The sequence below is a fragment of the Perca fluviatilis genome, chromosome 21 (assembly GCF_010015445.1).
Source record: "Perca fluviatilis chromosome 21, GENO_Pfluv_1.0, whole genome shotgun sequence".
NCBI lineage: Eukaryota > Metazoa > Chordata > Actinopteri > Perciformes > Percidae > Perca > Perca fluviatilis.
The window spans coordinates 16,229,258-16,253,256 of NC_053132.1; the positions used below are offsets into that span (position 1 = coordinate 16,229,258).

A 23,999-nucleotide genomic window follows, 5' to 3' on the forward strand; every position below is an offset into this window, starting at 1 on the left:
ATATATATATATATGGGGGGAAGGGGGGGGAATAGCGGTTCTGTGAATCTTATCACTCAATAATAATTACAGTCTAAACAATGTTAGTATATGATAGCTGAGGGTAATAAAATAAAATCTGATGTTTTTATAAAAACATGTCATTTTTATGTAAGAAATTGTTATACAAAATCAGGTTTCATTTTTAGAGATCCTTTTTCTGGAACAAAACTCTTCAAAACTCATATGAGAACATCAAAAAGACTTTCAGAGTAAAACTGATGTGTTGAAGGAGGGCTGTGGAGGGGTGTACACATCTCAACAACCCAGTCAATTGTTTCAACATTTGTTTCAGGGTTCTGAGTCCCAAACATTCTGCGGCCGAGCTCCAAACCTCTGCGGAAGGAAACCCTTTTTCTCTCTTTTCAAAGCTGTGACAACATCAGTCGGGACGTGCGAGTTGGGCGAGCGCTGACTTTCCAACATGGACAGGGTCAGATAATGGCTCTATTGACTCTGTTTTGACCTCCCCCAGCCCAAACACCAGTTAGCATGAAAAAAGCACTCTTAAAAAAAAAAATACTGTTGATTATTAACTGGGATGCCAGTGTGTTCTCTTGGAGTGCAATTTGAGTCATGCATTGATTATCCAAACCAAGCAGAGCGATGTTTTTTCATCCCCAGATTCACATTCAGCTCCAGTGTCTTGTGCTCACTTTTACACAAAAGCACAAAACCGCTGAACTGCTTTTTGTTCCATAAAGGGCAGCCAACACTCGTATACATACATGCAGTTTCTTCACTTCTTGTGGAATATACACACCAATACCTTGCACTGCTTTCTTGCACAGTGAAAAGGCCACCAAAACCAAAAGGCTCATTGTGATAACACAAGCCTGGGGGACATACTGTATGCAGTATCATACCATGTAGTGCATTGTGCGCAATTCAAAATGCACACAATCTTCCCTAATTATTTGCAAAATCATAAATCCCTGAAAAGTTGTCTCTAACTTAGTGAAAAGTACACTTTGTCTTTAAAACAAAAACATAATTTAGAGGCATTTGCAGCGTAAAAAGTCTGCTAGCACCTCGTATCTCGTACCACAAAGTAGCGGCAGCCAAGACACTAACAACCACATACATCAGTGTGGCACAATGCCTCTGTCTTCTCCATACAGGAAGCCTTTCTTTCAGGGAGCATGTTTACTGGCCAGATGGGCTGCTGGGCCTTCTCTGGCCTAAACAAAATGGCTTTTAGTGTGTTGAAGACCCCCCCCCCCCCAATCAGGTCAGAAACAAAGTGACCAGAATACTAAACATCACCTTCAATGCATATCCCAGCTCACTATGTCAAAGTATTCTTTATGTTTTTTCTCTAATTAGCTGGATAGCATATGGAATAACATGGCATAAGGGAACTGAAGGAAATATGAAAAAATGCTTCACGATTAGTATAAACAACCACAGACATTAAAACAAATTAAATGAACATTTAAAAATAATATGCATTCATTTATCCAGTTGAATGTTGAATTTTGTGATAATTAGACCCTTCTCGTACCATGTTGGGTTTTTGACAATGTGAACTCCTTTGCTTATCAAGTACTGGAGTTATATACAGAAGCTGAGTGAACTTCTTTTTTTTGGCACTTAACAATCACATAGAGAGCACAGATTGCTGACAGGGAAGGCAGAAATATGAATGATTCCACAGACACCAGAATAATGCTACATTGTGTTGAGTCATGGTGTGTCACAGCTCCATGATTTGGTGACTTTCATCGGACAACGTCCACCAGTTTGGATTCGGGTGATTCAGTTCCACATGAACGTAATAGACCCACTATCAAATCACACACCCAGCTTGTTTCTGTCTCACACATATTCACCTTCCCTTTCTCTCGTTTCTTGTTTCCCTCAGTAGAACACAAGCTGTGACTCCTCTTGAGTTCATCACAATACTCCCATTCCCTCTCCTCAAGTATATCCACTCCAGGTGTCCGCTAGTCCCAGATACTCTGGATTCTCTGCCGTGGAGGTCAAAAACCCATTCACGTGCCTGGGCACTCCTCCGTCTCTCTCCAGTGTCTCAGGGCCGTCCAAGGCTGCAGCCCTGGCTACAGCGTTGGCTTTGGCCACGAGGTCCAGGTAGTACGGGTTGTCAAAGGCTGGAGAGGTGGCAGCCCCGACAATTACGGGGACCAAGTATCCTGGGTTTTCTACGCTATGACCGGAGCTCAGGCCATTAGGGAGGCGTCGGTCTACTCTGGAGCCTTTACGAGGCAGCGTGCTGGGCCGATCGGGGATCCCCGGCCTGAGATCCTGAATCTCCTGGTTGACGTACTCTAAACAGATAGAGAGAGGAAGAAAGAAAAGTCAGAACAAAACATGCAGGGATTCAACACTTCCTTTCATGTTTTTTTTTTTTTTTTCACTCACCTGGCAAGACATGATTATGATTATACCCATGACTCCGTCTGGGCAGTGAGTGATTAAGGTGATGAGAAGGATGAAAGCCGTTTGGCCCGTCTGTCTCCAGGTCGCCCTGGCTCCCGTTGGAGTAGGTGGGGTCTCTGCTGTAGCGTCCGGGGCTGCCTGGGGGCAGCTCGTCTGGAGTCCCGTCCAGGAAGACCGAGTCAGATTGGCCCCCAGCCGAGGGGCTGCGAGCCAGAGTTGGGTACTGAGGGACCCATACGCCGTTGGAGGTGCTGGCCCCTAAAGGTAAGGTAGGGTACTGGCTGCGGCCAAGAGTGCTCAGGGAGGAGTACATGCTCCGAGGGCCGCCGGCGACAGAGGGCTCAACATCTAAGCCCTGATCTCTGCTCTGCTAGACAGAGAGGAGAGATGAATGAAATACAGACAAGAAGGTGAATTCAGCCACTCAAAGGTTTGCAGGTCTTTATGGCTGTGTGAATTAAGTAGAAGTTACCCTGTATGACTGGTGTCTGGATGCCCCGTCTCCCTGAGTCCTGGGGAAGTGGTTTGGCTGAGGTACCAGATACTCCTCAGCATCCAGCAGTTCCCTCATGTTGTTCCCTTCCTCCTCCAGAAGCATTCGGAAAAACTGGCTGTCCACTGGGCTGGACATGCTCATCTGCTCGTCATTCTGCAAGACAGAGGAAGAACAACACGATGGAAAACAGAGTGAGAACGTATAAGTACAGTATGTCTTTTTTTTGAATCCCCAATAGACATAATATATCTCTTTTCAAGGAAAAAACAGTCCAAAAAAAGCCACACTGCCGCAAACATGAACACTTGAGACAAATAACATGCTACAATGTACATGAAATGAGCATTATATGATAACATACTTCAAGAACAGTCACAAAAAGTAAAACATTTGCGACATGAAACACGTGTTCACATACCTGAATGACTACATAGCGAGGTGGATCTCTGGCCATGGCGCTAAAATCATTCACCAGATCTTTGAACCTCGGTCTGCTTTCTGGGTCAATCATCCAACCTGCCATCGAAACATAAAAATCAAGATGCCAATTAATCATCTTCGAAACTAACTGCCAATATGTAACTCTGTTAGGGGCAGTAATTAATAATGATAAGTATTTGCTACTGACATTTGACCATGATCATGTAGACGTCGATGGTGCAGATGAGGGGCTGGGGAAGCCGTTCTCCTCCCTCTAAAACATCTGGGATTTCTCTCGCTGGGATCATGTCGTAGGGTTTAGCACCAAACGTCATCAGCTCCCAGACCGTCACACCTGAGAAGGAAATGTACGATTACAACAGCACAACTTTTACTCTTATAAAAAAAATGTCTAGCAAAATGACAGTCAACAATTGAAAAATTTGTCGTTTAATAATGACTCATGGAAAGATGACTGGCATGAAATTAAGCTTTACGTAAAATCAGTGTGTCAGTGTTCAAAACACCAATTTAAGCCAACATTTATTATGATATTATTGATCAGAGGATTTTTTCAAAATGAGGATTTACAGCAATTTGAAAACATTAATTGCATATGCAACTTTTTAGATTTAATATAAACTATTCCTATAACTTCAATACTACTTTTCTTAAGCATTACAATAAATAAATATAAAACTGCTTTTGTTCCAAAATTAAGTGCCTGCCATTTAGATTTTTTATCACCAAAAGGACTGATGAAGAAAGAGAGTTTATGAAAAATAAACTGTCCACTTCATTAAAACTTTACTTGATAAAAAAGGAACACCTTATAGTGTCATGCTACATCAGAAAAACTCAGAATTTCACTTTGCAGCCCGATCAAACAGCAACACAGGGTTACAGTTTGTTTTACCATTATGTCTTCAAGGTCATTTCCAGCACGGAGTGATACTGACCGTAGCTCCAGACATCACTCTGATGAGTGAACTTCCTGTGCAGAATAGACTCTAGTGCCATCCATTTAATCGGCACCTAGAAACACAGATACAGAATGCCAGTTTTGAATAAATAAATAAATAATTGTAAATGTCCCCAGTGCAGATGCTCCTACAGTCACAGCCCCGTCCTACCTTCCCTCCATCAGCATGATATTCAGTCTCATCTATATCGAGCAGACGGGCCAGACCGAAGTCAGTGATCTTCACATGGTTCGGGTTCTTGACCAGAACATTTCGGGCGGCCAAATCTCTGTGGACCAGCCGGACTTCCTCCAGATAACTCATCCCCTACACACACACACACGTTCACACACACACACGTTCACACACACACACACACACACACAAATGCTGATAACACATCAAAATTGAAAGGAAAAATAAGGCAATAAAGAAATCAACAACAACATTCAGCCACTGCTGTTTTACTACGACAGATATACACATTTACTTCTAATACTACAAGCAGCAGTACAAGTAAGTGCACCTAAATGAAAAGTTGATACCATGTTTCTACGTTGCATATACCTTGGCAATTTGGACACACCAGTTGAGGAGGAACTGGGAGCCAATGCGGTCCTTGTTCTCCCTGACGTAGTCAAGGAGGCAGCCGTATGGCATCAGCTGAGTGACCAGCTGCACCGTGGAGGTCAGACAAATCCCCAGCAGCCGGCAAACGTAAGGGCTGGCCACGCCTGCCATCACATAGGCCTCCTAAGAAAGACAGAGGAAATATGTTGAGAGGTTAGGTATTTATGTGAACTATAAATGTTTATGTGTGTGTGTGTGTGTGTGTGTGTGTGTGTGTGTGTGTGTGTGTGTGTGTGTGTGTGTGTGTGTGTGTGTGTATCTGGTTTTTACTCACATCAAGGATCTCTTTATTGGCTTTTGGCGAGGTGTTCTCTCGTAACACCTTGATGGCCACTGGTATTTTAACATTTTCCCCATCAGGAGCCCACACGCCCTGAAACACAATAATCACCACCATTCAAAAACTAACCAAAGACTTAAAGCTAAATATAAATGTACTGTTAAAGATCTAGCTCACATACACACCTTGTAAACAGTGCCAAAGGCCCCTGCACCCAGCACCCTGAGTTTTTTCAACTCAGTCTCCTTCAGGATACGCATCTGAGCTTGATTGGGTGATGCGCCACTGGGTGTCAAAGGCTCCACGAGCTGTACACATGAAGTAGGCAGATAGCAGATTCCTTCATTACACACTACAACACCCTAGGGGAACCTAAGATATTGCCCCGATTTTGAATTAAAAACAATTAAGTCTCATTTATGTTCAGCATTTTACTTCCAGCAAATAAACTCCCACCTGTTTCACCATTACACAACCGAAGCTGTAACCCCTCGGTCTATAAAACAACTTAAATGATAAAACCTCAGTCTTTGTAACCCATGATCGGGCTCCGTGCCCACCTCATGTTCTTGTAGGATCCTCCTCATTGTCTCCTTCCTCCTGAGCTTCTTCTGTCTCCTCAGGTAGAAGACCAGCAGAGCGAGCAGGATGAAGAAGAGCACCACCCCACCCACTGCTGCTGCGATGGTTGTACCCGGTCTAAACAGAGAAAAACAGTTCAACACAGCTCCTGTTCCTAAAAACTAGGACTGAGAGAATCCACCACATCATTTAAGTATCTGAAAAGATGAAGCAGCTCACCCTGTCCTGGTGTCAATAGGGCAGCCTCTCTCATCCATCACAGTGCAGCTGAAACACATAAGCACTGGGTTTGAAATCATTCTAATTGTGTGTGTGTGTGTGAGTGTGTTTGTAATGTGTGTCCACTCACGACAGCGTGCAGTTGGTGTTGCAGGGCAGACAGTGTCCTGTAGCGTTGCTGTACTTCCACACAGTTTGCTGATCCTCCTTCACACCGCTGGGACAATGATCCACACAAAGCTCAGCGTCCTGGAAGTGTCGACACTCTGAACAATGCTCTGCACCCTGAAGACACATAGAGACAAAACAGTGAATACATAAAACATTTTGCTGTATTACTGTATTTAGAATCTTTTCGCCATTTGTTTAGTTTATTTGGTAGTTTTTACAGCAAAAACCAGCTGGACATGTGGTGAAAGAGCAAGGGGATGGCATGTCATTTTTTAATCAACAAACTGTAAAAATAAATTTAAAATAAAAACATTTTACAATATATAAAATACAGACAAATTTCATTCATTCATTTCAAGTCATTTCATCACAATTTATTTTATTTTCATACTATTTAAGTATTATGTTCCATTGAAGATCAACTTATTAAACAGCTACTCTGTTCTGCAATGGACAACCATGGTAAAGAAACATCTTTAATTGCCTTTTCCTCTGCAGGATCGCATGAATGAACAGTCGCGGTCAATTTGTAAATAATAAAGCAATATTGTCATTGGCAATGATTGAACACAATCTGGATAATATTTAAAGTGCAACTGCACATTTGTGTGGAGGTCTTGTCCAGAATCAACCACATGTATAAGCCTTTAATGTCAAAAATCTTTATGGTTGAGTAGATGAGGCATTTTCAGTTTTTTTTTTTGGTATGCAAAGACTGTAAGCAACGTAATAATCTTACCGGGCCATGACAGGAGGCAGAGCCATTTAGAGATCGACACTCTGAGTGACAGGCAACACACAAAGATCCATCTGTGTATTCACGGATAGACCTGCAACACAAGCACAGCTGGGATTTAACACAACGTCCCATAACACAGTCTGGCATTTGTTGGATGCTTTTATCTAAAGTACCTGACACATAAGGACATACATTTTTAGAAAGGGGGGCCCCAGCTGCAAATAACTGCCAATGTTAGCCTCACCAGATGACAACTTGTTCTCTGAACAACAAAAGACTGGACAACAATGTATATAATTTTTGAACAACTTTACGTGTAATCTTATTGGGACCATATCGTGATATTCTTCTGTTAAAGCAATGGTTTGACATTTTGGAAAATACATTTATTTGCTTTCTTCTCTTTATGCTAAGCTAAGCCTACCAGTTGCTGGCTGTAGCTTCATATTTAGCATGCATGCATGAGTGATTATGTGTGTAATCATATAATGTGATTAATTTTCTCATATAACTCTTAGCAAGAAAACAAATAAACATATATCAGTATTTCAACATTTGCCATATGATGACAAATATTAATATGGTGATTTTGGCTTTAACCATATCGCTCAGCCCTGAAATCCAAATAACATGGGCAACAAACATATTTTCAGATTGAGAGTTGTTTCATTGTACAAGTACAATTATTCAAATATAATTTAGGTAGGGTTTAAACACATGAAATGTAAAGTCATGTTTTCTTTGTGTAACATCTGTGGGATATTTATTTTGGACTGTGTGAAGTGTGCATACATTAACTTAAACTGCAGGGAAATTGATACTAACAACTTCAAAATGGATCTCTACTGATTTCATTTACTTGTGTTATCTTGTAAACATTTCACTTACATACATGTGCATCACACGAAAAATCTGTTCAGTTACTGTTCAAAGAAATTGGGTGCAGAGTCCCATGTATTTCATTTGTCATTGATGTACAGTTGCTTAAGGGCACTGGCTGACAATCCAGTCAACCTGTACTATTTATACCTGGATACTGTGTTATTTGGAACATTATAACTTGGGTTTTTATTGATTTAGTGCAGCCACACCTACACAAACACAAATGTTCTTACCCCTGATAGATGTCACACTGCTCCACGCACTCAGTACCGCGTTGGAAAGCCTTGCAGGATGCACACTGGCTAGGCCCCGGGCCCCAGCAGCCCCCCTCGCACAGGGGGTGACAAACACGGCCCTCTTCCTCTGAAAACACATACAGAGTAAACAGAACATGAAGCACACTGGATTTCTGTTGGAACAATAAATGGAATTGAATCTTGTATCTGGCCAAGATATTGAACATGGATGAAGTGACAAGTGCCTGATCAAAGTGCAACCCACAGAAACTTGACTGGACCTTGGCATTGCTTAGTGTGTTTACCCACCACAGAGTTGGGCGTCCTGGTTCTTGCTGACGATGCGGTGGGGTCCCTGGGTGGGATGGAGGAGACTATCCCAGGGGAGTGAACTGGTGTAGCACAGCTGGGAATTGTTGTGCAACAGGACCAAACCTCCACTGACGCTGCGTAGTGAACGCAACCCAAGCGACCGGATGTGTAGATTCTGGATGGCCAGAGAAAAAACACCTCTGAACAGATAGAGAGAGAGAAGTTGTAAGTGACCATAAATCTACTGTGATTTTATACAGTCTGTACATTTATAATGATTTTTGTTTCAGTTTTAAAAAATTCAAATCAAAACAACTCACTCAGAATGCTTTATCCCAATATTATTTCATACATTTTGGTATTGTGAAGAGATCAAACCAAATATGACTAAACCCCAGCCTCGACAGATCTAACAGTGATTCTCTTTTGCTTTCAAATTTGGTCAAAAATTGTGGGTGCATTTAAAAACATGCATGTACAGTACAATATCCTACTATTTATTATGGTCAGGTTTAACACCTTTTAACACTAAGGTAAGGTTATTTGTAAAATTACAACAAATAGCGACCAAACTGTAACCTGAGATTCTCTCCACAACACATTTTGACAAACTGTATTTGTGAGCAAGTGTTAAAATTACGGTAGGTGTTAATGTGTTTCAGTTAAGAAAACCTGAAAGAAAGACAGCAAGGTAGACACTTTAATTACAACAAAGTTATCCAACCCAATTACCCAACAACAGCCTATAATGTCAGACCTTGTTGTAAAAACAGTGACAGAAGAGCAGATATCACATTTGTCACTATGACCTAGTTTAAACATGTTACACTAGATAGCTAATAGCGTCCCATAGACTTTTACTGTTATCCTGGTTGGCATGTGCTGCATGTTAAATCAGTTGTGCTGGCTAATAATTACCCTTCTGTAACCCTGAAACAAACTGCCTCAACTATACCAGAGGCATATAGTCTAAAAAGCAGAGCATAAACAAAGACACAATGTCAAATCACAATGGTGATTTTATGACAATATGGTTAATATTTTGATCTTCCCTCTCTGACTGCCTGCAGAAATCAAATCCTGGCTCAATCAAAATTTCCTTAAACTTAACTGCAAAAAAACTTCTCCTCATTGGCATCAAGTCCACTCTAGCTAAATTCAACAACTTCTCACTTACAGTTGACAACTCCTTAGTTAGTCCCACCCCCCTATGTTAAGATTCTGGGTGTCATCCTTAACAGTACAAAATAATCGGTCTAGCTATCATCAAACTTGTCTGGCCCCAGCTTCTTATGTGCTTATCCATCCCATTTAGGATTGACCCATCACCCAGAACAAATAATCTTGGGCTGAAAGGATGCTGGGTCCCGGCGATCCGAAATAGGTTATCATGTATCCCGTTCCAAAATTCCTGGACCTTCTCACAGGACCATAGGACATGAAGTAATTGGCCATCCTCTGTCTTACATTTTAAACAACTTGGTGTGTCTTTCAGACCAATTCTAAACAATTAATAAGCGATGCATAATCTTGAACTGAATGAGGCGGACCCTCACATCGCGTAGCACTGCCATTCTCGTCACCTCCCGTTTAGATTACTGAAGCTCTCTCCTCTCCGGTCTCCCACTCAAACTCCTCCATAAACTTCAACTGGTCCAGAATGTAGCTTCTCAAATCATCACCAGAATCCATCGAACACATCACCCCTGTCCTTCAACAACTGCACTGGCTCCCTATCAAGCACTGCATTGACTACAAGATTCTCCACCTCCCTTTCAATGATCTCCACAACATGGCACCTCCTTACCTCTCTGACCTCCTCCGCAACTACACCCCCACCTGTACTCTTCGCTCTTCCTCCTCCATGCTCCTCATCACACCTCCTGCACGGCTGTCTTCCATGGGCCCCCCCCCCCCCCGTCTCTGGAACGCACTCCCACAAGCCATCGGTGACACTGACTGTCTTCCCACATTCAAATCCGTGTCTTAAAACCTACCTCATCAAACTGACATACTCAGTGTAACTTTATAGTTTTTTTTTCTTGTATTAGTCTGTTGTTGTTTATTACTTTGTATTTATGCTTGGTCTTTGGTTTTATTGTTGGGCATCCGTTTTATCTTTTATTGTTTGTACATGTAAGGTGTCCTTGAGTGTCGCGAAAGGCAGCTATAAATAAAATGTATTATTATTATTATTATTATTATTATTATTATTATTATTATTATTATTATAATAATAATAATAATAATAATAATATGGAGAAATGCTGAGAAAAGAAAGAGACATGTCAGACAGACAGACAGGCAATTTAAAAGTCTTACTTGTAGAGCATCCTGCCTCTGATCACCTTCAGGTTCTCAAACACACTCAGGTTAGTCCACTCTTCTGGCCAGGCATCGATGTACAAATAACCTGCAAGGCAAATCAAACGTATTTGCTAAAAACATTCTAATAGAGGAGACATGGTATGCTCTGTGTATCAGACTTCTTTGTGGTTTTATATGGAAAATCTGATTGAACTATGGAAATCACATTTGCATTGAATACATACAGTTTAAAAAAAAATGAATAGCCAGATTTTCCTTTCTTGTTAAAATCTTAAAAAAAGGATTCAACAAACACTTCCTCAGGGTTCTCCTTAGTGTCCAGTACCTGTAATCTCCTCCAGTCTTTTGAAGGCACTCAGCTGCTCGAGGGACAGACCCGATGTGTTGCTCACAGGGTCGCTGGACAATGACAGCATAATATTTAAAAATAAAATTGATAAAAATCTCACTGGAGATAAAATATCCAGTGGTGCAGGTTATCTCAGGTTTGTGTTTACATTTCACACTTTTGAACAGTTGGCCGATGCAAGATAATTTATCAGGAATTTGGCATCTTTTATTTGACATCCACAGAGTGACTGGTGAGGCAGCGGACTAGTTTGATATACATTGTATATATTACTGTGTATAAATTCTACTCTTTACTCGAATGTAGATATGTCTCTATTGCATTTAAATTAGATTAGGCTACATTTAAATCACAATGAGAAGAAAACTTTGAACATTTGAGTACATTAATCTAAAGGGTTTGGCTTTGGCAGTGACTTTCCCATTGACTTGCACAAAGAACCTTCCACAGTTAATTACTTTATTTTGTCATTTCTAAAGTACTGTTGTGAGCTAAAACTGTATGCATGTTGTATATTTGGCCTGTGTCTCTTACCTTGCAAAGCTCTGAGGGAGGAAGGCCAGACTACCAAAAATCTTCTTACACTTGTTGAACTGCTCCACGTTAGTAGATGTTACCATGATGATGCCATTGTTGTCCATGACGCCGAGGTTGTCCATACCCAGACCATAACACACTGCAATACAAACCATGACAATGGATTTTAACCAATTTATCTTAAATCTACACATTAAACTGAACTTACTAAATATATATAATATAGCAGGAAAGCAATGATCAACAACCCTCCATAAAAGCCAGGATATCATCAGTGTAGAATGAAATAGGGATGTAACAATTACCGGTGTAACGGTAAACCACGGTAAAAATGTTGATGATAACAATTACCGTTTTCATTTAAAATATCATTATTATCACGGTGGATTACCACGGTGTGGAAACCGTGTGTTCCACGTGGGCGGACTGCGTAGCCGACAGTGCGTTTCGTGAAGTTGGAATCCTGGCGTGAGGAGGAGATGACAGCGCTCAGGGCATTTATCAGCCTTGTAAAAAAGGCCATAGTAACACTTGCTCTCTGTCCTGAGATGATTGACCAATCAGTGACGAGAGTCATCGCTTTGATCTCCTGCCAATCACTCGCGCTCAGACAGGAGAAGGGGACAGAACAGCTGTAAACTGACTTTTTTCTTTATCATTCCTTTAAAAGTTTTCAGACTTGTTGAAGTCATGTGTGGAGCCCAGAACGTAAGTTAAAACTATTCTACAGCTTGCTAAACTGTCATAGGTTTTGCTGCCTCGTTATCTGTGTAAAAGTTTAAGCTACGTTTATTCATATTTCAATTAGTGTACTGCTACAATGTGGATTAAGTTTTGCCCGTGTTGAGAGAGATATATTATCACCTTGATAATATTGCTGTTGCTGTGTTTCTTATTGCATAGCTGATAGATGTGCAGATTGTTTACTATTACTTGTGCAGCCACGTGTTGATATTCAGGTTGTGTTAGGGCAATTTGCAAATCGCAGAATCAGTATATTGTACTGAGTTATCCAGTTAACTCCACTGAGTAAAATCCTGAACTGAAGGAAAAACAAATTATATATTATCTAAGTTATATAAATGTCCTGATTCATAAGACAAACAACAAGGTACTGCAGCGGGGTGGCCTCTAGCTCACCCAGTAAGAGCGTTCACCCCATGTTGGCTGAGTCCTGCAGCGGTGCAGGTTTGAATCCGACCTGCTGCCCTTTGCTGCGTGTCATCCCCCATCTCTCTCCCCCTTTCCTGTCTATCCACTGTCACTACTTATTAAAAAGGGAAAAGCCCCAAAAAATAATCTTTAAAATAAAAAAAATAAAATAAAAAAAAAAACAAGGTACTGCAGAAACAGGTTGATTTACTTTGCACCATAGTCAGCATGTGATGCATTAATACATGAGTGTGTGCAGCACAAATCATAATCCCCTGTACTGAAGCACCATGTCATGCACATGTAGAATGCATAAATTAAATGAATCCAGATTATTAGTTATGCAACATTTGAGCCACGTAGTGTGAAACTGTTGAACTTTTGGATAGCTACTGTTTACACTCAGTGGCCACTTATATTAGGTACACCTTTTTCAATACTGGGTAGGACCCCCCCTTTGCCTCCAGAATGGTCTGCATTGTTCGTGGCATGGATTCAACAAGGTGCTGGAAACATTCTAGATGCTGGTCTGATAGCATCACACAGTTGCTGCAAGTTTGTCAGTTGCGCATCTATAATGTGAATCTCCCTTTTCCACCACATCCAAAAGGTGCTCTATGGGACTGAGATCTAGTGACTGTACTTATGGTCGTATTTGTGGAACCAGTTTGATAAGTGTTCTTTGTGACATGCAAATGTGACTATCCTGCTGGAAGTAGGTGTTCAGTAGAACCTAATAAAGTGGTCAGTAAGTACTGTACATGTAAACAATGTATTGTGGTTAAATGCAAATGTCCTCAGAAGGACACAATGATTCTCACCTTTGGGACAGTCTCCTTCACACTTTTCACATTTCTGCATTTCGTTTCCGTCAGGGTGGGAGACGACAACTTCCTGGTTGGCTCTGGGACAAACCAAAGTACAAGCCACTTCCATAGCCAGATAGTTATCTACAGACAGGGAGACAAAGTGTTCAAAGGGCGTCTTTGCAGCAAAAAGAAAATGAATTAGGTATGATGAAATGGAAAGCTGGTAGCCTAAAGCGTTAAGAGTACAGGAAGCTGATCGTAACAATGGATCTGTGTGTGTGAGTGTGTGTGTGTGTGTGTGTGTGTGTGTGTGTGTGTGTGTGTGTGTGTGTGTGTGTGTGTGTGTGTGTGTGTGTGTGTGTGTGTGTGTGTGTGTGTGTGTGTGTGTGTGTGTTTTAATCTTGGCAAGGAAACCGAATGAATAATATTTTCTCCTCCTTCCCTCCTCAGCATCTACTATCACATCAAGGCGCCCTACAGCGAGACACTTAATCATCAGGTGCACCAGTGGAGCTGCACAGTGGCCACCAGCTGAGCACTTTTTTGTAGCTTTTATGGATAAACAAGGTCGGTTCAAAATAAGTTCTCACAAGGACATGTCTTGACGCAGGTGGCTCCAAAGTTGAACTTCTTGTTTGGGTTGGGTTTGGTCTGATAGGTGGAGGGGTCGTAGATAGTCGGTGGAGGACAGTTCTCCTTACACACACCGCTATCGTTGAAGTGGCGGCAAGCCTGGAGAGAAGAGGAATGAGGAAATACGTTACTCCAGAAATGACATAAGACTGTGAGATGAGATGAGATTACAGTGAAGACAACAAATATCAGTTATGTGTGTTTTTTACCAGACAGTCTGAGTCTTTGGGTCCTGTGCATCCAGCAGCGCACTGCAGGTGACAGCAGTCATTGGGAAGGGGACCTTTACACCGCTGACAGCCAGACGCACATTCAATACGGGTCACTTTGGACAAAGATAAAAAAGTGACAATTTTCAGCTGTACTTCACCTGCTCTAGACTTTATCCAGTAAAAGCCAAACAGTCATACTCTGCACAACATGTTAACTCACAGGTCTGGCAGTCCTGTGCAGTTTCTCCCCAGCAGCTTTTCCCACATACAGAGGAACAACTTGGACCTGTGCCAGACAAAACACAACAACACAAGGGGAGAGGTAAGAACTTATCCCACAATTTAACAAGAGTCTAATGCTAAACTAATGGCTCTGTGGGACTGTACATCATCATACTTCATCAGAACTGATAGTTCTATTAAACAAGTGACATTTCTCTTCCTGTACTATCCTGTGGGATGTTCAATATTTCAATCAGTTGCTCACATTTAGGAGCCCGAAGCTGCAGTTTGTGCAGCCGGTTGTGGATGTTCTGCTCGTCCAAAGTGTCCCTCCAAATTATGTTCTGGGGGTCTGGGAAGCACAGCTGGGGGTTCCCCCAAATATACACCCCACCCAACAGGATCTCTGCAGGGGAGATGATACGTTAGAGGAGCTCATAAACTTACTGTTATAGTAGATAACAGAGGCTTAAGCCTAATATATTTTAACATGTTTGATTTCTCTTAACAGTTTTAAAGTTGAAGATATTGATAAAAAGAATGAGTCAAAAAAACTCAAACATAAAGCCCCAACCCCAGCCCAGTCAGGTCATACCAGGTTTGGGTATCAACTCTGAGCTCTACTATACTATTATCTGACCTGTGAGGCTACGGAGCCGGAGCGTCCTAAGCCCCTGTCCGCCCAGAGTGTTATCCAGCACAGCCAGGGCGTAGCTGGAGTTGTACAGCTGGCTGCCTCTTATGATTCGAAGGTTGTCCAACGGCAAGAGACTCACTGACACATGACCTACAAGTACATAGCCCTGTACCTCCACGATCCCCTAAAGAAGAAGAGGTGAAGAGAAAACAAAAGGTCTGTTGTGGAAACAAATACAGGTGGACTGACTAAAAAGATTGGAGCTAACTCAGCTAATCATCTGAATACTTATTTTATCTTTATTTATCCATCTTATTAGTTTTGTAACTAACAAATATGCTTCTTTTGTGTCATTTTATACAGCCATTATTACAGAAAAAACACTGTATATACCTGAAGGAAGGAGAGGTCAGGGTTTCCATGTAGATGGGTAATCTCCAGGTTGCCGTGGACAACCTGGCAGCCAGTGTAGAGCAGCCTGAGGGTCTCGTAGTGATTTTCCAGGCTGGAGGGCAGGTCCAGCTTCATGTCTGTACCCAGGCACACTGCAACACAGATAACATGTGACCCCAACTTCATCCTGCATGTAAAATACTATTAAAACCGTTTTCATTGCTCAACATTAATGCGGTTTTATTGTCATTCAAAATCATTTGGAAAGCAAACATTATATTAAAAATAATTAATTAATTAAAAACACAAAAGGACACAAAAGTCTACCCCAATAATACTGTGAATGTTGCCTAAAATGCAATTGCCAGAACTACTTTTGACAAAAAAAAAAAAATAAAAAAAAAATAAAAGCACCTTTAAGGCCTCAAAATACTGCTTTAAGGAGTAGTACAACAAAAGGTGGTCAAAGTTTAACATCTGAACGATCAAATTCAAATACTCAAATGAAGAAAAAGCTACAGTATTTCTCACTCTAATCATTGAACTACATCAGGGCCTCAGCACCCTGTCTAGATTGAAGAAATCCAAATAGTTTAGCAGCATAATGTGCATTAAATTAACCTTATATGAACTCCAATAGAAACAGTACAAATGATACTCAGTGAATGCATAATAATGAAATACGTTTATATTAAATATTGATTTGATGTCTTTCAAATACATTTAAATTCACAACACAGAGGCCACTTAAAAACAGAGTGTGTAATTTTAACTATAAACTCACATTCCTGTTAAAGTGCTGAATACTGAACACCTCATGTTGTTTACTCTGTTCAGTGCATTGACAAATTATTTGAATAAACAATTAATAAATAAATAAATAATTTAAAGATGTCACCTTGGAGAAATCTGAGGAAAGGGACCTTCTTCCTTTTTTCCCTAACATTTCATAGACCAAACAATTAGTTCATTAATTAGAATAATGAAATGAGAATGAAAATAATCATTATTTGGAGCCCTAAAATAGTGATATATAAGTGATATATACAGAACAGGCCCTGTTGATTACATACTGTAAGTGTAACCTCTGAAAGATAGCAATTTCTAGACAGACTTTTAAATGCACAATCATAGTTACATGCTACAGGTAGTTACAAGTATTATATGTGGAAACTCCAAATAATGATCACTGTAAGGACTTGGACTCCACATATTTTGACTGTGTACTCTAACTGTTTACAAGTGGCCTTGAATGGGTACTCTGAAATTCAAACCATATGTGCTGCCTCTGTCTTGTCTCTATATGATATAATTTCCACTGGCAGTAGAGAGCACAGATTCCCCACAGTGGGTCACACACAGCATACATTCAGGGTCATACAGCACTACAATTCATGGGGGCTCTAACACACACATAGCTCCCATGCTTTAGTAGGCAGTCACACAGTGGACAGTCCCTCCACTGCTGAGGTTATAAATGACTTCCTCTGGCTCCCCTCCAACTGCCCTTCAATAGTCAACCCACTTTTCCTCATTGAAGCCCCCCTGTGCTATCTCTGTCCCTCTTTTTAGAAAAGACGGCTGGGTGGACTCATATACATCATCGGAGAAACAGGAAGTACTGGCAGGCAGGAGAAGGGTGATTTTCATGATACACTGGGTTCCAAGTTCGGGACATATGTGTTCAAGGCATGCTCTTATCATGTATGTGCGTGAAGTTATATTACAGTTCCTGCAACTCAGCTAAGAAGTATTGAGTCATAAAGTGTCAATAAGGTCCACATTATAATCTAACAGCTACTGCAGCAAATGGGTCTATGATTGATAGAGCGGCATCCAAAAATACGCATCCAGTCGTTACAGCTTGTGTCAAATATCAAATCAAATGACTAATCACTGCCTCCTTAAGTGATGTCATCATGGAAAATAGTTTTACATGTCAGGCCAAGAGGGGAGTCGTGCTTTTATCCTGCAGCATTTAAATCATTTTAAATAAGACAGAATATCTAAACAGAAACAAAACCAGACTCCCTGAAACTCTGGGATTTGCACAAACTACCACACAAACTCCAGCTTTAGGGATTAGGTAAATGTGCCGTAACAGAAAGCACAACAGAGCAGATTTTCCATTTCTAAAAAGTGTGTGTAAAGCCAGTTCTCAGCTTCCTCTACTTTTATTCCCTCATTGTTTGCTCTCCAAAAGTCTCTCAGCAACGGCTGTATGTGCATGCGTGGCCTTGTGAGGAGCTGCCCACCCCCCCCTCCCTGTGGCCTAAAATACTCCCTCTTTTATCACTTGCTTTGCTCCATCTGCCCACTGTCATATTACTATCCCTGCCATCCTCTTTTTAAAATCACTCACTACATATTTTTATTACCTGCTCTGAGAGCCTCCATTCATTTATTCCTGGTTGTTACCAAACTCTCTGGACTCTGTAAAGTGTAATTTCGCAGGAATGTGTGTCTTGCATTTCTAAAAGATGACATACATGTATGTATTTCACCAGTGATGGGGGATCAAGAGAAACCAGGTTGTAGTTCAGTGTCTTGTTCAAAGACACGTCAGCAACCTGTAACCCTCCAGGTCACAAGACGATCTCTGTGACAAAAAGGTCACAACACACACACACATAACACTAATCACCACCGACACTAACACACACACACACACACACACACACACACACACACACACACACACACACACACACACACACACACACACACACACACACACACACACACACACACACACACACACACACACACACACACGTTAGCAATGGCTTCTGCACAGCGTATTGTAGCAACTTGGCTCTGGAAACTTCCACTGGTCAGGTGTGTTTGTGGTTAACAAGAGAAAGAATGAGAGAAAATGTCTACTGTCCTGCTTTTTGTCCACATTTTGATCATTTACTTGATTACAGTCAAGTCCTTCTGTGTTTAGTTAGGCTTCTGACATGCAAGCTTTTAACAGTTCTGTTAATTTCTAAAATCAGTGCCCATTTCTTTGCACTTAGAACAGAGCATTCATTGTGATCTTATTCAGTGTTCTGACGTAAATGCAGAGGCAGGTTTTAAAGCATCACAGGAACATGAAACAAACAAAGTAGCTTGTACATGTTGTCTGGCCTCATCTGAAGGCAAATGTGTATAAAGTTGTTCCAGACAACCACGCATAGGCTGGGTGAAAAGCTTGCTATCATAGAGAGAGGAAAGAACTATAAATGTTTAAATATGTTGCTAACAGTGTACAGTTTCTGACAGTCTCTCCTGGAAGACACACAAAAAAGTGGCAGAGGTAGTTGTGTATAGACTGAAAACTGAAAACTTAAAAAGGAAGTTCAAACCTTTCTTACCATCGCACAGCTGGCTAATAATCCTGGCGTGAAGTAGGTGTGATTGTCAGATTGACAGTTTTGGAAAGTTGCAGAAATTGTCAGACGCAGCTCCCACAATCCTGATGTCCGAAAAGTGTGGGGGGAGGGGGTGCTTTCGACAAGCACTTTGGTTGGATCCTATTGATGCATTTAATGTAACTTTCTGAAGTGTGCACAGTGATTGGCCATCTGTGCGGAGGTGAGAAAGTAAGCTGGGTTTGAATTTCTCTCTCTAGCTCTCTTTTGTCATTTATACTATTTAACTATTTCTGTCACTTTTGGTGCATTCAGAGTGCAACATAAGATTTACTGTTTCAAGGCTTTTTCCCAGTAATGTTGCAGACAGTACTATTTTTGTCACGACAGACTGTATTTTGTAAGAATTAATAGTGACTTGATCTGTGATTTGATCTTAATCTGGCTTCCTACAAGAGAGGATTGGGCAACTTTAAACTGACCGTCTTGCACCAGTGTGCTGCTTGGGACTGTCTGCAAGCTGAAAGCCAGCTTGAAGCCACACCTGTGTGTGGCAACGTGCCAGTTAGCACAGGGAGTGTGCGTGTGTTTACCACTGTGTGTACAGTAAGTGACTGAAACACCGTGGCAGCGATGCTAGTCCAGGAGTTTGACTGAACCATAGTGGAAAAGCCTGCGGTGTGACACAACAGAACAGTTGACAGAATCCAGAAACTCTCCTCTAATGGATCCCCTTCAAAGCACAACATAAACAGAACAAGCTGATCCAACAGGACTTTCTCTATTGGCTTATTATCCCTCAGATTTAACGTGTCAGTCCTGATTCTAAGACAATGCTAATCCTAGCGTGTCTTGCATAAACTTCACATTTCTCCCAACCTCCCTGAACACATTCTTTCTTCCATTTCACTCTACTGCTGAGGAAGAAAAAACAGGTATTGCTCAACAGACAAGCAGAACAGGATCCCTACTGCACTTCTTTTTTTGTTTTTACACATTTACTAGTAGGGGTGTGCAAAAAAATCGATTCATATTCGAATTGCGATTCAAGCTCTACCGATTCAAAATCGATTCTTTTTTTTATTTATTGTAGGTCTACTGTAATCACAAGGGAAAATTAACTACATTTACATACTGTGAATCGGGGTTTTTTTAAATGGAGAATCATTTTTGAATCAAAAATCGATTTTGAATCGAATCTTGAGGCTAAAAATCAATATTGAATCAAATGACATTTTCTTAATCGTGAACCCCTATTTACTAGTGTGAAAGCATCTGCAGCTGCATTTAAATACACTTTATTTCAAAGGGAATAAAAAGAAGAAAGCGTCCGATACCAATCACAACTACCTTATTTCAGCATTACGATGAACTCCAGTGTAATATAATAGATTTTCAAATATGTTTAAGGTGGAATTTTGTACAAGATTTTTGTAAGCATTTGCTTTAGTTCTTATTCTACAACAGACTGGTAACACTGGTATCAATGATATGGCACCAGTCTTTAACAAAATACCCATTCATTGGATCATTTACCACTTACCTTCTGGCAAACTCCCCTCTGCTGCAGACACCTTCATTGGTTTTATAACATATTTAAGGATTATTATTATCAATTGTTATTAATGGTGAGAAACTCATGACCCTTTATGATTCCAGAAGGATGAGTTCACAACCTGGCGGCAACCCAAAAGTTATTAATGTTTCTAAAGTGATCTATAACACATAACTAAATTATTTATTAATCATAAATAAAGCTCTTAGTAACAACTAATAACAGTAAATAAAGGATGCCTTATTAAAAAGTGGTGCCAACTGACTAAAGTACCACAATAGCTCTGTATTATTATTTTAATCAGTATTTCTACTGAAAGGATTGAGGACTATACTGAACTGAAATGATCACTGCAACCAACTGACAACCCCAGCTGGACTCATATCGGTTACATTGCAATTACATGGCCAGCATCTTAAACCGCTTAAACCACCAGGACCTTTCTATTTATGAAGTATTGCCCAATTCCAACTACCAGAAAGTGTCAATGATGAGGATGTAAACACAACCAACAATATTTTCCTCCATAACACAGAACCTGAGTAGAAACTTTCGCAGCTGATGAAAATTAACATGATCAAGACTATTTTGTATAGAAAAATAGTTTACTCCTATCAAGGCTGCTGGGATTTATTTTAAAACTGTGATTTCTTTGTAAAGATTTCCCTCAGGTGTGTAACTCAAACCCTAGAAAAGCACACAAGAAAGTTTCCTCTGAGGGCTCACGACTCGAGGCCCACTGATGGCTACTTCCTCAGCTCAGACTCAGAGTGAGTTAGATCACTAACACGTAGCCTAGCCTAGTGAGTCACGGCCGGCTGAGCTAACCTGCCACTGAGGGCAATTCAGTAGGACTTAATCACTTCATACAGTGAGTTTCGCTCAATGGGTGCACTGGAGTGTGACAAGAACATGAACTCTGTGGCTACTGAGGCCACCGAACACACAAACAAACACAAAATGTTCTTACACAGTAGCAGGTTGTGGAAATAATTCATTTGACTGAAAGAAAAACATTGAACACAACTGCTGACCTTTGGAATCATACACTTGGCCGTGTGTGTGTGTGTGTGTGTGTGTGTGTGTGTGTGTGTGTGTGTGTGTGTGTGTGTGTGTGTGTGTGGATGGTGTTTTAAGCCCCCAATGTCAATTGGTGCCACATTGGTGGCTTAAAACACCAAACACTGTGTGTGTGTGTGTGTGTGTGTGTGTGTGTGTGTGTGTGTGTGTGTGTGTGTGTGTGTGTGTGTGTGTGTGTGTGTGTGTACAAAACAATATTTGATAACTGAAAGTAAGACTTGTGCATGATGTGTTGCTAAACTCAGCCCTTTTGGACCAATCACAGTGCTCACGCTTAACTGATGCTTTAGAGATCAACACTGGAGTGAAGTGCACCAACCTGTTCCCACCAACAATGCAGTTGTATTTGGAAATCACTTCATCTGTGAACATTGGCTTTGTTTGTGTGTAGTGGTGGTGGGGATAGCAGCTAATAAAAGACAAAGAAGCTTCACTGCCATATTTTGTACTCATATTAGTCATTTGAGAAGTAAAGATGACTTCATCTAACATTAAAACGTGGTGATATTTTAAGGTATCACGCACTGGCCTATTTTCTCACAAGGGCATGTCGATTAAAAGCTGTCATGTACGTGTCAATAAAGACCGCATTGGAAGGAATTCTCAGAATTATTGATGTCAATATGTTTGCCACTAGCTTGTGATATATTAAATGCTTTTAAAATCATCTGACCTGGCTTATTGATGTCTGATTCCACTAAAAATAAATCTCGATCAATATAGAGGCCTATGCAACCACGACCACAAACTAAAACTGCAAATAACCATGTATTCAGGGTTGAGTGAACTAACTATTTGGCCTATAAAACGTCAGAAAACAGAAAAAATATTCAAATAGTTTTTTTCTCTTTTGAGTCCTGAGTTTTTATTTTGTCTTACAGTCCAAACCTAAAACAATATTCATTTTTGCTCGAAAATAACTTTCAATGCCTAATGGATTTCTGTAGATGGACTACTCAACTGAAAATAAAAATAAAGTTGAAAATGCAACATTCTTCTAAAAGGAGAGGAGATCCTACATGCAAATACATTATTGATGTTCTTTTGCTAAGCACTTTCATTATGAGGTGGGAAAAATAATAGCAAATTGTATGTTTCATGATTTTTTTGGCGATGATTTTCAAAATCGATTCTTTTCCCTAAAATCCATATTTTTTATTTATTTGTTTACCAATAATTTATTTATTCATTCCAACTTTTGTTTTTGTTAAAAAAGGAAAAGAATACTTCGGAATACTCAATACTTTAGAATAACAATAGGCTACTTCTAGAATCGCAATAAATGAAAATTGCAATACAAATCAAATCGGCACCCATGTATTGTGAAAGAATCGAATCGGGACAAGATCATATCATCCCAGCCCTAATTATCATATAGATATAGCCTATATTTAAAAGAAAACGGAGACAATGTAGCACTATCTTCCAAATATGCACTTGTTTGCACTTTCAGTTAGCTCTTGTTTTACTGGCATGCACTCAAGCTCCAAGTGTGACAAGTGGCCCTCTATCAGACAATGTCCTCTTTAGAGCCAGAAGTGAATAATTGACATCGTCATGATCCTAGCCACACAAAGCCCTGTTTGTTATTGTTGGTTTGTTTTTGTTTACGCGTAGAGCAAACCAGCCTAACGTCCGCCTGCAAGCACCAATCAGTCAAAGTCGCTCTCTGTGTCCAAGTTGCAAAGCAGGTTCTCATATTTCTCACCTGTTTAACTGCTACAACTACTATTATGTTCTAACATTGTTTATTTGTGCAACAAAAGTTGCTACATGCGAGTTTTAGTCCAAACAGTAAATCTGGTTTAAGGCTATTTTGTGACAGGTGTGATTTTGCTCGTAATCAGCGCTACATAAGTCCCACGAGCCTCAGCAGTGACTGAGAGAGGACGAGGGCTCGCGGAGGAATGTGGTCCTAGCTAGAAATATTACCCTCTTTGGGACGAGCTGAACCTCGCACATTTACCCAAATACAACCCACATACTCTACTTTTATATTCCATTTAGAAAGAGAGTCTATTTAGATACCAGCGGAGCCATTCAAGGCGAGAAAAGGCTCTGGAAGTTACCCACCTTCTCTGCCCAACGTGCCCGTCACTGCGAGCAGCACGGCCCCGACAAACACCAAACTTCTCGCCGCCTCCATCTGCTGCGACCCGGCGCCTCTAGTCCATATTCCAAAATTAGATGTTTCTACTGTTTCCAATGATGAATTGCCGTATTCTTACTTCTTCTCGTCTCCAGATATTTTTTTCTGGCACCTTTGGAGTTGTTGTTCGTTTCCCAATCTCAGTGACTTCCTCCCTGGAATTCCGTGCCTGTTGGTAGTAAAGCGTGACAGCGCGCAGGAGCAGAGGCGCGCTCCCGT

The 23,999-nt window shown here is 40.8% G+C and overlaps 1 protein-coding gene across 2 annotated transcripts; it reads right to left on the bottom strand.

Annotated features, from left to right (window-relative positions):
- On the bottom strand, positions 1-23,999 carry erbb2 (erb-b2 receptor tyrosine kinase 2). 2 transcript variants are annotated; one of them, XM_039789119.1, is made up of 27 exons: positions 23,705-23,999; positions 15,641-15,792; positions 15,251-15,431; positions 14,876-15,016; positions 14,609-14,674; positions 14,386-14,501; positions 14,134-14,275; positions 13,556-13,684; positions 11,580-11,721; positions 11,022-11,095; positions 10,691-10,781; positions 8,366-8,568; positions 8,054-8,183; positions 6,939-7,029; positions 6,159-6,313; positions 6,029-6,076; positions 5,788-5,926; positions 5,413-5,535; positions 5,222-5,320; positions 4,885-5,070; positions 4,489-4,644; positions 4,315-4,390; positions 3,564-3,710; positions 3,354-3,451; positions 2,912-3,088; positions 2,422-2,809; positions 1-2,327 (listed from the first exon to the last, which is right to left on the bottom strand). In XM_039789119.1, the coding sequence occupies exons 1-27, from the start codon at positions 23,775-23,777 to the stop codon at positions 1,960-1,962; spliced, it is 3,891 nt and encodes a 1,296-aa protein (XP_039645053.1). In that variant the 5' UTR covers positions 23,778-23,999; the 3' UTR covers positions 1-1,959. The 2 variants fall into 2 exon arrangements, with proteins under 2 accessions (XP_039645053.1, XP_039645054.1); XM_039789120.1 differs by having other exon boundaries at positions 2,422-2,806; positions 23,705-23,997.